General features: G+C 42.4%; 1 protein-coding gene across 1 annotated transcript in view; it reads right to left on the reverse strand.

Annotated features, from left to right (window-relative positions):
• Window positions 1–15,199, reverse strand: part of BMPER (BMP binding endothelial regulator) — a 243,474-nt gene that overhangs the window by 110,117 nt on the left and 118,158 nt on the right. The window contains exon 7 of the mRNA XM_012638762.1: window positions 2,678–2,777. Coding sequence (XP_012494216.1) covers window positions 2,678–2,777 — 100 coding nt within the window. The remainder of the gene's footprint in view (window positions 1–2,677; window positions 2,778–15,199) is intronic.

Below are 15,199 nucleotides of genomic sequence, written 5' to 3' on the forward strand. Positions count from 1 at the left end.
GTAAGGCTGGATGGATGGCTGGATCTATCAACTGATTTATTTAACAATCAACTGATGAAAAAACAGGCTCTTCAACATGTTTATCTTCCTGAACAAGTGTGACAGATGGCTTAAATGCTCCCTCTCTAAAATGTAAATTTTACCTAAAATTGTGGCTAGAAAGCTTTTAGCGCAGTGCCTGACACTCATTACATACCCCTAATAAGTGGTAGATGAGAAGTATTATCATTACTAGAGGTGGTGTAATTCAAATACAATCTTGGGCTGTGTCACTCTGAGAGGTGTGCTGGGTGCTGCTCCGCGTACATTGACCTCTGATGAGCTCTTCATTGACAATGAGGAACGCAAGGAAAGAAATGTTGTAATGCAAAAGGCAGAGGTATATCATGTGAACGACCTTGGTCAAGGGAAAATTTAAGAGCAAATTAGTGCCCAATCAGCCAAAGGTCTAATTAGACTAAGATTTCAGCATCAAGAAAGCATTCTAGTGTTTGCTTTTTTTTCTTCTTGTCTCTTGCTGTGAGTGTATGTTTCTTTTTACCCCCATAGGACATACAACCTTACCTTCATCCCAAAGTCATCATGGCCCAACATAAGATAAAACATTCAAGGTTACGGTTCAGAGACTCCATGTACAGCCCGATTTAAGCCATTTCCACATCTTTCTGCTGGGTTTTAGCCCAACCAAAAATGGTCTCATTTGGGAGAATTGTGATTTTCAAGTTTCTCAAAACTTAGTGTTCCTTTTATAATGTGTCTTATGACCACAGATGAACAGAAAAACCTGCATTCAATACAACAGCCATTTCTCATGTGGGAAATTTCTGAGCTGGTACTGGCTTCAAAGCATGAATCAAACCTACTTATCTTTGGGGCCAGGCCTAAAGGCCTCCTTCTCTGGGAGGACTTTCCCACTTAGATGGAACATTGCTTCCACCATGACCCACAATATGATGATTTGTACCACCTGAACTGGCTAATTTTACTCCAAGGGCATAAATACACATTGGCAACCCAACAAGCACACATATAAGTGGAAATATCTTTAATCGGGAGAGTCTAAACAATTCTCCTCTGTTCTAACTATTTCATATTTACTTTAAAAGTGTGTGTGTGTGTGTGTGTGTGTGTGTGCGCATGTACATGTAGCAGGAAGGCAAACATTGTTAGATGAACTTAGCAGCAAAATTCCTCAAGAGGAAGAAACTCTCTTAGTCTAACAAAATACTTATATTTGCCAATTTGGTCTTTAAAAAAATAGACTTCAGGGTATGGCTGCAGTAATTTGGAAATGAGAAAAATAAATCAACAGGATGTTTTGGAGTTGGAGAAAGCAAACTCTGAAAGAAAGGAGGGAGGAGTCATGGAAGAGAGTGGGGTAGTACCTGACAGGAGACTGGAGCTCAAATAGAAGAGATAATCAGTGAAATTCTCCCAAAGGCAAAGCAGCCAAGAACTTTTAAGAATGAAGGATATTAATATTGCATTTTATCTTGTGCCCCACACTTCCCTGTGAAATAATCACCCTCATGGGCTGCAAATCTTTGGTAAAATCTGCTGCACAAGTCTTGATTCAGTGGCACCATAGCATGTGAAAAGACTGGAGGGGAGATGTCTCTAAAAGGACAAAATGATGTTTAAAAAAAAGGAATAGAACAGAGATCTAGAGAAACAGCAGGAGTAGAAACACCAAGCCAGAGGAAGTTATGAAAAATATTAATATTAGCCCCTTCAGTGATCCCTGGAGATTCTAAGGGGTTGCTGGATGTTCTACTGCATGTGTATGGTGTGGGTCAAGCTACTTTTATTTGGATCTTAAATAGTCTGACCTCAACTAGCTCAAGGGCGCCCTGAGATCATTAAAACACTGGTATATGAGTTATAAACAAAAGCCAAAAAATCTCATGCTCTAGAGACTCCCCATCATGGATTGTCCCCTTTCAGTTGGCAATGTGCCCGCTGCCCTCCTGTGTCACCAGGGAAGCTGAGCTGCAGCAGGTTAGAGCATGGACTTAGGAATCGTGCAGACTCGTGTTCAGATGTCAAATCTATAACTCATTGGTTGTGCTGCCTTCTAGGAACCTACTCCCTTCTCAGTACAATAATAGCACCTACACTACAAATAGATATTGTATATTTAGTACCTATGTTTCACAGATTCTTGAGAGGATTAAATGAGAAAAAGCATATATAGTGTTTAGCAGAGTGCCTAGTACATATTAAATGTTCAATGAGAAAAAAATCATACTCTCTTTTTTTCAGGTATTACTCATTGTTTCCTTCCAAAACTCTCATTTTAGAACCTTATCCTCTTGCATGTTTCTGCCAATAAAAGTAACACTAGTCTGTATTCCTCCATGTGTTCATTTCAAATGCCTTTTATGTTCCCGCCAATAGTCCCATGCCCAATTAAAAATAGTTTCTTTTTTACACAAGGTCATCTGGTATACCCAGTTACAGATACAAGGGAAGACAAGAGAAAAGAAGCCTCTGTAGAGGCCTCATACACCAGCCAAAGCCGGTATAACCTTCTGCTTGTTTAATTAGGAGCAGGGTCTCTAACAAGACATGAAATGGAACAACTCAAGAACCACAAGATAACAATGTAGATAAACGCTCTCAGCAGAAACTCCGAGAAGAAATTACATTGTTTTTTGATCTGAAAATAGTCACTCACCCAAACATTTGGGGCAGCACTGTCCTGGGGGTATGTGACTAAGGTGCTGGGGACAGGAGAGAATGGGACAGACTTCTCTCACACACTGTGTCCTGCCTCCCTAAGAAAAGAGAGAGAGAAAAAAAGCACATTTAGAAAAGTAAGTGCATATAGATTGTACAACCAAGATATCTGAAGCAAACCTAAGGCCCTTCCCTAGTATCAGGTCCCGGGGCTGACTGCTCAGGTCATGTAATTTCTCCCAAGCATCCTTCGATCGTCCCTGTAGGCCATACGAGTCGCAGCTGCAAAAAAGACTGCCTTGAAAGAGATGATTACAGCATCACTTCCCTGCTCCCCACCCGCCACCACCTTTCTTTATCTCTTTTCTTCTCAAGACCAGCTTTGGAATAGTTCTAGGGTGACCAACTATCTCGATTTGCCTGGGATTTGAGACTTGCAGTACTAAAACCGTGAAATTTATCCTCAAACCAGGACAAGTTGGCCACCGTGGCAGGCCACTGTCTCTCTCTCCACCCAGCTAGGCAAGCACAGGAATCCTTTGGCATTTAATGAGACTCTCCCTCCTCTTCCGGGCCCCTGTAGATTCTGCACACACCTTCCTGCAGGAAGGCTCCACTTTCTGCCACAGCTTGAAGGCACCGCTAGAATGGCTCCATGAGATTCCAGCTAGAGAAAGTGGCTGATCTGTTGAAAATGGATACACTCAAAGCCCATGTTCAGAGAACCATTTTGCGGAAAATTCACCAAGCTAACCAAATGCGTTTCCATTAATTAATTATACAGCTATGGAGGATTGGTACTGGAAGAACTGGCAGTGCCTCAGAGAACTATGGGAGAAGTTTTGGAGTCTCTGAGTGTTTTCCCTGCTTCCTTGTTCTTGGTCTTGACCGTTTCTGTCCCCCAGTGCACCTTACCTCTGACACCCATCACCCCCCTTCTTGAACTTCATCTCCCCCTTTTCTCTGCCTGTCAGATCTCTCTCCTCTCTGCAGAACCCCCTCTCAACCCCCTCCAGAGCCACCTGCTTGTCCAGCCTTGGAAAGCTGTAACTGCATATTCAGAGAGCTGGAGCAGAAAAAAAGTATTTCCTAGCCAATTTACATCCAACAAACTTGCAAGGCTGATGTAAAAACTATTCTGTGCAATATGCATTTCTATGAAACTTTATGAATAATTAAGAGGGTTTTGTTTTTTTTTTTAAGAAAATCAGCAAATTTGGTAAATAGATCACTAGGCAAATGGATTGGCTTCTCTGGAATTTGAGCTAGAAACCAAACTAGCAGACCTTCAGGTACTCCTTGTGTTGAGCACATAATTTACATCTCAAGAGGCCTCAGGAAATGAGGAACTCAGGGCTCAAAGAGCCTTCCCTGCGCCCAAGGGAAAGATTCAACTTGAGGAGTTTCCTCACACCTTCAGCACCACTTTCTGCGTTAACAGCAGACGGTAGCCTCAGCCGTCAGGGTCCTCCTCATTCCCATCCTAGCATACTGCCCTCGCCTGCTGTTTCTTTCCTTTCCTGTTCTCGCCATTTTTATTAATACAGTTTATTTTTTGGTGGGTATGGATGAAAAGGGGAGGGCATGTGATACTTCTTTTTAAATATTTGTTATTTTTAAGCCTCTTTAGTGTTGGATTCTTCCCCAAACCAATAGAAAACATGAGAAAATACCACAAAAAGCTCTTCTGTTGTTTTTACATTATTTCCAGATCAGCAAGAATCACTAAAAATCTCCCAAGAATTCTAGGCTGTTCTGAGATTCCTCACTCAACTCTGCATAATCTTAAATTTAGGGGCCTTTCATCAGACTTCAGAGGCACGTAACCTGAGTCTCAGCCAGACTCAGGTCAACCAGAGCTTATACATAAAACACAAAAGTCAACTCTAGAGGGAGGACACAAGGATACTGCCCTTAGCTTTTAATTTCAAAGAAATTCATCTGTGAGCAACTTCCTAAAATCTGAAGTCTCGGGCCACATAAGGTTGCCTGTGTGTTGGCTTCTCTTAGGTGTACAGAGAACACATTCTTTTCATCGATATTCTCTGTTCTTGTTGGATTAGCATCTATTTTTCAAGCATATTTTAAAATTAAAATTTCAGAAATATTGCATAATTGCAAAAGAGTTTACTTGTCCAACACTTTGGAAAGCTGGCAAAAGATTATGTGTACTCCAGTAATTTTCCTTATGATAAGGTCAAAGAGCAAATTTTGCATACATAATACAACTACAGTTTGTGTTTCCCAAGAGTCCGTTAAAGTAACTTGAACTCTAATCTGGGTTTGCTGGTTTGGTCAAGTTTTATTTTGTTTGGGTTGCAGTATGGGTTGGGTTCCACATCCAGAGGCTGTATTCCAATTAATGCCTCCAAAGAAAGTCCAGGCCCTTCCTAGCAACACCCAGTTGCAGCTCACAACCTGCTTCTATGATTTCAAATCAGCAGGGACTCTGGTTAGACTATAATCTGTGGCTATGCTCTAAGCTAAGAGAGTTAAAATAGCAGAAGTAAACATTTTTGTTTCTAAAACTGAACAAATCCCTACTGCAACTGCACTTAACACAGGCTCTATCAGACCATCACAACAGCTTTCTAACTGGCTTCCCTGCCTCAGCTGTCTTCCAAGTAACCTATCCTGTAAGGTTCAGCATGTCCAGCATCTATCCATTCATTCCGTTCTTTTATCCAATATTGGTTTAAGGCCCATGATATGCTGGAGATACAGAAGTGAATATAAGGTGCAAAAAGCACTCCCTTTAAGGAGATGATGTTACCAGTGAGTGTGCCCCACCCCAGCTAACGTTGAGGTTGACTTACCACTGAGTTCAAGGTAAAGTTCAACCCACTCAGGCTAAAAGTCAATACAAAAGAGACTATGTGTTCACCAAAATCTGTTTCCTTTTTCTCTCAGCAGAGCCTATATGACATTTCCCAGACTCTCTTGAAGTTAGGAGTGTCCGTATGACAGAGTTCTGACAAATGGGGGGTGGATGGAAATATTATAAAACATAGGAACCTGACCAACAGGAATTCCTCACACACAGTCCTCCATGCTTTCACTTTTCCTCTCTGCTGGATGGATGGCCAGCTGCAGGGTACCGGCATAATGAACTTTACAAAAAATAGAAAGAGCCTGGTTCCCTGGGTCACTACATGGAAGACGACCCACCAGGTCCTTGTGAAATGAGCCAGAAATAAATATTGCTGCATTATTCAGATGCGTCAGTTCTTTATTATAGCATTAGCCTACTTTATCAAGATACCTCATAATCTTCTCTCCAATCTTCTTTCCCCCATAAAAAGAAGGCTCCAGTGTATCTTATTTCTTTATTGCCCCAAACACATCTTATAGCTTCCATCTTCTTTAAACAAACCGTTCCCTCTGTCCCCTAATCATTACCCCTATGGAAATCCTGCTTCATTCAAGGTCAATCTCAACCCTCTTCTTATCTGTGAAGTCTCCCTGAGCCCTTCAGTTCCTAGTAACTTTCTCCATCTTCCCATATGACCTCTTTTCTCATCTATATGCCTGTGTTTTGGGCACATACACGCATAATTTCTGGTACATACATAAAAGGTTAATCCTGCAAGGTGGCATTGGTTTTTACCTCAAGCTAGATTGTCTTGGGGAAAGGGGCCAGCCCTATGTGTCTGATGTCCTTCAGAAAAGTGATGAGCTCAACAAAACATTTCAATAAAAACTTAGTGAATGAAAGGAAGAGCCACCACGTGTAATGAGCTCTAGAATCTGGATGAGTTTTTTAGACCACTGTAACCATGGGATGCTGATGAGAACTAAGCCCAGTCAGAGTTCCGGGCCATCGTCGTCTTCTTACCTTTGTGTCTCCTTAGGTTTTGCACATTCTAGCCTTGTGTTTTGCACAGTTTAGGCACTAACTAAATGTCTAGATGCTGATAACATCAAAAAGCAAGATTCAGGCCAGGTGCAGTGGCTCACACCTATAATCCCAGCAATTTAGGAGGACCTGCTAAGAGGATTGTTTGAGCCTGGGCAATATAACAAGACCCCATCTGTACAAAAAATAAAATTTAAAAAAAATTAGCCAGGCATGCTGGCATGCGCCTATAGTCCTAGCTACTCAGAAGTCTGAAGTGACAATTGCTTGAGCCTGGGAGTTCGAGGTTACAGTGATATATGTATAATGATTATAATGTATATTATATACATTATATATTATAATGTATATGATTATACCATTATACTCCAGCCTGGACAAAGGAGAGAGACTGTCTCTTAAAAAAAAAAAAAAAGCAACATTCAACTTTAACATGTAAAGCTGGTAGGATGTCTACCAGCATAATTGAAAACTTCCCGTATTTTGTTAAATGTTTGAAAATTCTTAAATGATTAAAATACATGGGACAAATGACTATATTCTTATCTGAACTTCCACAGAATTTGTGTGTTACAATTTTCACCATTTGTCTTTCCTTAGAAAGTCAAGTTTGTTCTTTAAAGATGGTCACTTGTTCTAATTGCATATCCAAGTGCTTTTCTCCCAATGAAAATAGCTGTTTTTCAAAAGAAAGACCTGAATCCTATCCCAGCCCTATTTTCTGTCTCCTTATTTTTCTTTTAGCTGATTCAGTCAAGAATACAATTGCTTTGTGTCAAAGTTTACCCTAGAGCAGCAGTTTTGCTGCATAATAAAAATCTATCTTCCTGAGTATAGTGATGAGTGCAAGACAATAAAACAACAGCCATATGTGTACAGGATGCTTCTCCAACCGCTGAGTACCCTCTGAGAATTGGAGGCTGGAACCCATCCCATAGCATGTGACATGGCACTCATCCCTTGACCAGGAGGCACAGCCCGGCTCCCTAACAAGAGGCTGGAAGCAGAGTAGTGCATTGCTAAACAGTTACAATGCATCAGCTACACTCTACCACCTCCTAGAGCCAATTTTTTCCTTTGTCCAATTCTTTGAAAAGAATAGAGTTCTCCATTGCTTCTAAGATAGAGGTGGGAAGAAGGGAGAGAGAAACAACAGGGGTCAGTGGAGGAGAGAAATATATCTTGAATGTGAAGGGTTTATGTGTGATCCATAATTTTTACATCACAACAGCCAGTGGCGCAAAGCTGATTTGCAAGCAGAGCAACTGCTCTGAATTATTTGGGTCAAAAAGCCTTCACAGAAAGAAACAAAAGTCCTTAGCTATGCCTCACTTTGGCTTGGAACTTTATTTTGCTAAAATTTCAGAGCAGGGCACTTACTTCCAGGGGTAAAGGTCTTGGAACTTGGCTTTCCCTGTTATTGGCCAACACAAAATAGAAAAATCTACCAATCAAAGCAGAAGAGGGCAGCGGCTGAGCTGCCAGGCTGAGGGAGCAGAAGCAGACTGAACAAGAGGAGAGAGGACACCCCCAACTGGGAGTGGGTGATGGGCCCAGGTTGTGCCAGGCACTGTGCTTACGTGCTTTTATCATTTTAACTAAGCTTCCCAAAGGCCAGTGGGCAAGCTATCATCACCCCTACAGTAGAGATGGAGGCAATTAAGGAAATTGCTCAAAAACTTGCCACCCAACAAATGCAGGGTTGAAATGTGAATTCAGCTCTAATATCCAAGCCAAGTTATTTTCACCTAATATGGTCTTCCAAAGGACACAGCACAATGTCTCAGCTGGGATGTGAAGTATAATCAACTCGGTGATCAGAACTCCTTCTCCTTTGAGCCGTTTCTTATGTCTTCCCTGGTAGAATTTGGTTGCAGTCTTACGTCTGCTTTTTAGATCAAAATGGCTTATATAAAATGTATTATCTGTATTTTTGTTATTTACTTAGATAAAATCCAAGTCATGCGCCCATCTTTCACCTCCAGGGTTTTTTCCTGTCATGTTCTCTTCTCTTCCCCTCTCCCTTCTTTTCTTCTCTTAAACAAGACATGCCTAATGTTGAAATCTGAAAGTTTTTGGCTTCTCTCTTCCTGTTCTTTCAGGCAGTGTTCATCATCCTCATATCTAATCTATAACCCACTAACACAAGCCCTCTACCTGCCTCTTCCATCCAATTGAAAGAATTTGCTTTTGAATCCACAAATAATGCTGTGCCCTTTGCATGCTTAAAAACCATCAATGGCTCCTCACCACTACTCAGGATGCTCCATCCAGGCTGCCGGTCAGAATCGCCCAGGAAACTCTTAAAAAAGGGATATTGAGGGCTTCACTTCCAAGATTCTGCTGCAGGACCTCTGTCTTTTACTAAAGCTGCAACTATGTCCTAGTCACTAGTAGTTGTCGCTGGACTCCAAACCCACACACTGGGCTTCCTGGCGCTGAGGCTGGGGCTCTGCAAACCACCTTCTGCTTTGCTGGCTGGCTCCAAGTTAGGCTCTGCCAACAGGGGCACTAGACAAAGGACTGGTCCCTTCTGCTTGTTTCCCCTCGCCTCCCTTCCCTGTGCGCACCACCCCAGCAATGCTGTCGCACGGGGCAGTAACTGAACCCAATTTGCAGTTTTCTGACACTCCGTGCAAGTAAAAGCAACTTTATCTCACCACCACACTCAGCCAGCAGGCATCCCCTCCGCAGAGATCTGAATGTCAGCTCCATGGGGCCTCCTCCACGTTTCTAAATTTTAATAATTCTACTCTTTGCCCATTGTTCCCCCAACCTGTACCTTGGAATTCTCTGTTTTCCCTTCCAGGTAACTAGTTAACAACTTTATACCTAGTTAATAATTCTTTATATGTAATTCTCTGTTCAAATAATCAGTATGCTTCATGCCTCCTGACGGGACCTTGACTGATGCAACATGTGGCCCTAAGGAGCTGCCTACTGGGAATTCAGTGTTCAGCCTGCCCTGGGTTCCTTCGGCAAAGCCAGCAGGAAGCATAGTGTGCTCACTGCTTCCAAAGCACACGATGCTTTATGTATAATACTTTCACAATAAACACGAAACAAGAAGTGTCAACGTGAAATGTCAGAGATATCAACTGTCAGACTTAGTACTTAAGGAAATTGGACATTTCATACTTAAAAACCTAATCTAGACATATACACACACTACAGTGGGATATATGTGTGTTATGTATACACCACTGTGGTATAATTTGTGTGTGTGTGTGTGTGTGTGTGTGTGTTTGTGTGTGTGACTTACCCACTAGATCTGCGTTTCTCAACCTTGGCACTATTGACATTTTGGGTCGATAATTCTTTGTTGTGGGGCTGTTCTATGCATTGTAGGACATACAGCATCATCCCTGCCCTCTACCTGCTAGATGCCAGTAGCACTCTTGGTCCCCTGGTTATGACAATAAAAAATGTCTCCATACACTGCCAAATATCCCCTAGGAAACAAAACCACCCCCAGTTGAGAAGCGGAGTACTAGACCAATGTTTCCTCAAACCACATCCAGGAACTAGTATTTTTAATAACTTACCCAGATAACTTCGATGCTGCTGTCCAAGGCACTGTGCTTTGCAAAGTGCTTCCCTAGCACGAGCTTCTAGCAAGCTGGGAATAAAGCTTACATCATATTAGTTCCCTCAGCAGCTAGCACACGCCATAGCTTCTAAAATGTGTGTTTTTGAAGGATAAAGCCCATGTTTCAGGTGGAGTAGTTCTTGCCAAGGGAAGAACCATGCTCCAACTCACTTCTCTGGTGGTTGGAGGCCACTTATCCTGGGACTTGTGAAGGAAGAGGTGGGGGAGCAGCAGGGTGGAGGAGGAGCCGTGACACCGAAAGGGCAGAACTGTGCTTCCCCAAGGAGTCTGCATGGAGACCCGTGTGGTTATCACAGTTGGTTATCACAGTCTGTGAGGATCCTGGGAGGTCTCTGCCCCAAGAACTTGCACATTATGGCTACACATGGGTTTGGGTTTCCAGGTGATGAAATAAAACTCAACATTGATTCTACACACAGATATTCAAGGACATGTCAGAAAAGCTTGGCCAAGATACCTGTTTTGTCCCATAAAAATCTTCAGCAAAAAATGAGAAGGGGCCACTGAGCTGACAAAAACTAAAACCCTTGTGTACCCATTCAGAGAATTAGGAACTGATGCTTTGTCTTAAGAATTCCTTCTGGCCGGGCGCGATGGCTCACGCCTGTAATCCTAGCTCTCTGGGAGGCCGAGGCAGGCGGATTGTTTGAGCTCAGGAGTTCGAGACCAGCCTGAGCAAGAGTGAGACCCCACCTCCACTAAAATTAGAAAGAAATTAATCGGCCAACTAAAAATATATAGAAAAAAATTAGCCGGGCATGGTGGTGCAGCTACTTGGGAGGCTGAGGCAGAAGGATCACTTGAGCCCAGGAGTTTGAGGTTGCTGTGAGCTAGGCTGACGCCATGGCACTCAGTCTAGCCCGGGCAAAAAGAGTGAGACTCTGTCTCAAAAACAAAAAAAAAAAGAATTCCTTCTATTTTTCCCATGAATTAAGGTTTCTAAATCCAATTGCAATATTGTTTATATTATTGTCTTCATTTCCTTTTGCTGCTGTCACAAATTACCACACCCACTTGGTGGCTTAAAACAACACTCATTCGTTGTCTTACAATTCTGGAAGTCAGAAGTCTGGAATCAGTTTCTCTGGGCTAAAATCAAGGCTTCAGTAGGCTGTCTTCGTCCTGGAGGCTCTAGAGAAAAGTTTTCCTTGCCTTTTCCAGCTTCCGGAGGCAGCCTGCCTTCCTTAGCTCACAGGCCCCTTCCAGCACCTTCAAAGCCAGCAGTGTAGCATCTTCGAATCTCTCTCGGACTCTGGGCCTCTGCTCTGTCATCACGTCTCCTAACTCTGACCCTCTTGCCTTCCTTTTCTAAGGAGTCATGTAAGAGAATCCAGGATAATCTCCCCATGGCAAAATACTTAACTTAATCATATCTGCAAAGTCTCTATGTCATGTAAGGTCACATTCACAGGTTTTGGGGATTAGGACATGGACATCTTGGAGTCAGGGGATGCATTATTCTCCCTATAATTACTAATAAAGAAATGACATTTAATTTCTCTGTGTAGTCCCAGATGTCATATTTCAGGCTTAACGTCGCTACTACCCACTAAAACAACCTGTTCTATTAGCCTTCCCTCATTGAAAAAGCTAGTGTTTCCAACGTTTTCCAGAAAGGAAAAGATAGCCAAGAAGCTCAATTTAAATCCTGGTCATATGGCTTATGAACTGAGCAAGTTCACATCCATTTCTTATTTGTTCTTCCGGTGCCCATTCTAGTTCGAAGGTGAAATTCAAACCAGACACTCTGACCTTTGCATCTTATCCATCCTCTCCTTTTATTGTCATAGGCAAATTATAAGCGCTGATGGACAACTTCAGGAGTAACTTTGGGGTGTTAATGAAGTAGAAAAACTGGCCTTGTTGCCAACTGGCCTCTTCAGGGACATGACACTAAGCCTGTGGGCCAGTACCAACCCCTTAAGTTGAAGTTCCCACTAAGCCGTAGGACTTGGCCAGTCACCCTCTGGTGCACGCCAGGGAGCCCTGTAGGAACTTCAGTGTCCTCTCACAGTCAGATACATGACTCCCAAAGAGTTTAACCATGTTCACCACATTCCAAGATTCTTGTAGAAAATTGTGGAAAAATGCCTGAACTGGTCTCAGTGGAGGGATTACATGGCAGGCACTGCGAGGCCTTAGCCCCCTGATAGCACAGCTAGAGGTCGTCTTTCAACAGCTGCACAAGTGAGCAGGCCCAGCCCAGCCACGGGGACAGCGCTGAGCTTCAACCACATCAGGGGTATAGCAAAGGATCATAATTTCATGAAAGCAATATTAGATTAATAAATAAATATTAATGATAATGTCTTTACCATTGTTCCCCTAATCTCATTTTAAAAGGGAGTTTCTGCATTGTGTTTGCTTAAGTCTCATCTTCCATCACTTGATCTTAGCCCTTCCTTTTCACTTACCTGAATGGCTGGTTTCTTTGTTTGTGTATGTGTTTGGTTTTGTTTTACATTTTTGCTTTAAAAAAGAAAATTTAGAAATTTTTTCCCACTCAGGCAGACACACAAATCACTGATAAAACTGGGATACCATCTGATGCAAATTCCAACTGGTTCTGGGTTTCCACATGTAATCTGCTCCCCTCTTTGTCTGTTTTAGAAACAGGAAGATAAGACCCTCCCAATGGGACCAAGCACTAATGAGATCTCTAAACAAATGTCCTGGGTGGGAAAGCAAGGGGTGAGGAAAAGCTCTGGGAACCCAAATAGATTTGCCAGCTCTGGTGTGTTTGGTGGCAGGTGCTGAGGGACTGCTGGAGCAGAAGTGATCTGCCCCCAGAAGGTGGTCCACCTTCCAGGGCTCAGAGAGGCGGCGCTTGCTGGTAAGGGCCCTGAGAGTCTGCCCCCGCCATGCCTCTGAGTACGGGTGTTCCCTCTCTGAAACAATCAATAAATAAACAAGTAAATCCACAAAAGAACACCTCCTAATATTTCAGATTCCCAGAGACCTCACAGACCACCCTGGTAGGATGTTTCTATACTGCCACCCAGTAAAAAAAAAAAAAAAAAACGAGACAGCCAAAGGAAGAAAATGAGCCTTTTTACTTTTCTTGCCATTTTTATCAAAGTTCAACCTTTCATCATCATGTAAGTAGTCAAAGCTGTTACAAGCCTACTGCTGACACATCAAACGCTGCATCTACAGTCTGGCCCACTTCCAGGGAGATGAAAAGAATGCTCACGGAGAACTCACACCTCCTGTGAGTTATGAGCCATTCCCGAAAGGAAGGAAATAACACCACTGTGCACTTTTCATGTTCCTCAGCCTGTCTACACCACAACAACACTGGAAATGCACCAAGGAGGAAGCCACATGAAAGCCTTTGACCGGTCAAGACTCTCTAGAAACACTGAACTGCAAAGACAAAAACCCAAGCAATCACCAATGAACCAGCACTCTAAAACCTTGCTGTTGACCTTCAAGTTTTGGCTACCTAGAATAATTTATACTACATGTTTGACATTCTGTTTTATTTTGTTCCCACAGTGTTTCACATGGCTTTATCATTTGCCCCAAACTAGGTTGGGAGTTCACAGAGGGCAGAAACCATGCTAATATTTCTTCTGTGTATTCACAATGTCTAGCTCCACAGTGACACCAAAGTACCATCAGAAGTGTTCGGTTTTCAGTTAAACACCTACTTGGGTTAGCAGTTAAAGCTGAAAATCACTCAAAAGTATTTGTGCTCCAGTGGGGTTTCTTGAGGTACAAAAATACCTGTTGTCTTGATATGAATTACTCTTAATTCAGATAAGTCTAGGTCCCCTTCAGTATATTGACAAAATTATATTTAGAAGTCTTTGAGGTTTTCTTTAGTATGTTTGAACACAGTACTGAAAAATAAGATCACATTCAAACTTCATTTTAATTTCCAAATAGCAATTCACTAGTCACAGTATTTTGGCTTTTGTTTGCCCATTCAAGGAACATCTGAGTTTCTATATGTCAGACAGCATGGTCTTTAAATGAAAAATTCCAAAATGTCTATTTGGTACACACTATTACGTGTACTTCTCTGTTTTGTATCAAGTGGCAATTTCCTAAAACTTTAACGAAATCTAAAATGTCGTAAGTACGTTGTCATGGAGTTCTACAATAAACACTCTAGCCTCTGTCTAGGGAAACTGTCCACAAAGGCGAGAGGTTTCTGGCATTATTATTCATTCAAACTAGCTGGTATTGGTCTTGTCAACCAATTTTAATTTTGTGTTTTGAGACAATCAGGCTGCAACCCAATCTTGGCAAGCTCTCGAGAGGACCCTAATCTAGGCCAAATACGATCAAAAGGAAAAGAAGTGTACAGTTTGTTGGAATGAGCCATGGTAGAGGGGGAAGGAGTACCAGCTTGAGCCGAAGCTGGTGTTCTGACATATCTGGGCAAGTCCAGTGAAGGAGAGAGGTTCACCTGTTATCATCTCTTGAGAGAAAATCTACCCTAAGAGAGGAAGAGATGAAACACAACAGAATCACCTGGCAACTGAGCCTGACAGAAGGAAGGCATTATCACCAATGTAACTTGGCATCTGTCACTCAAATCATCCCCAGATCAGGACCATGGATGCCTGTGTTGGTCCCTGGGGAGAAAAAATGCTGAAAATAAAAACTGAAAAGAACTGTGCCACTAACATCTTTGTGAGATATTCAAGTATAGGACCTACTGATTCGGGATTCCTATAATTAAGTGAATCACCTAAAAAAGAAACAGATATTGGTTCCTGCCACTTCACTAAAGACCTCTACACTGCTTTGTCATCTGAGGCCACCACAACATTAGTTGCAATGTGGAACGTGGAACCAAAGCTAGTGGAAGTAGTGGCCATGCCAGGCCAAGAACGAAAGTGCCTGCAAAAATGGTGGCAATGCCAAACAAAGGAAACAAAGGCAAACAGACATGGCAGAAGATGGAATTTTTTCCAGCCCAGGAAAGTGATGTGGCCTCTATCATCAACTCTGACTTTCTTGCAAGACTGGCCATCTTCCTATAGGAAGACAACCAATGCCAGCAATGTTCAGCATTTGACAGTTTAGCACGTTATCAACAA

The sequence above is a fragment of the Propithecus coquereli genome, unplaced genomic scaffold (genome assembly GCF_000956105.1).
Source record: "Propithecus coquereli isolate 6110/MARCELLA unplaced genomic scaffold, Pcoq_1.0 Scaffold134, whole genome shotgun sequence".
NCBI classification, from domain to species: Eukaryota; Metazoa; Chordata; class Mammalia; order Primates; family Indriidae; genus Propithecus; species Propithecus coquereli.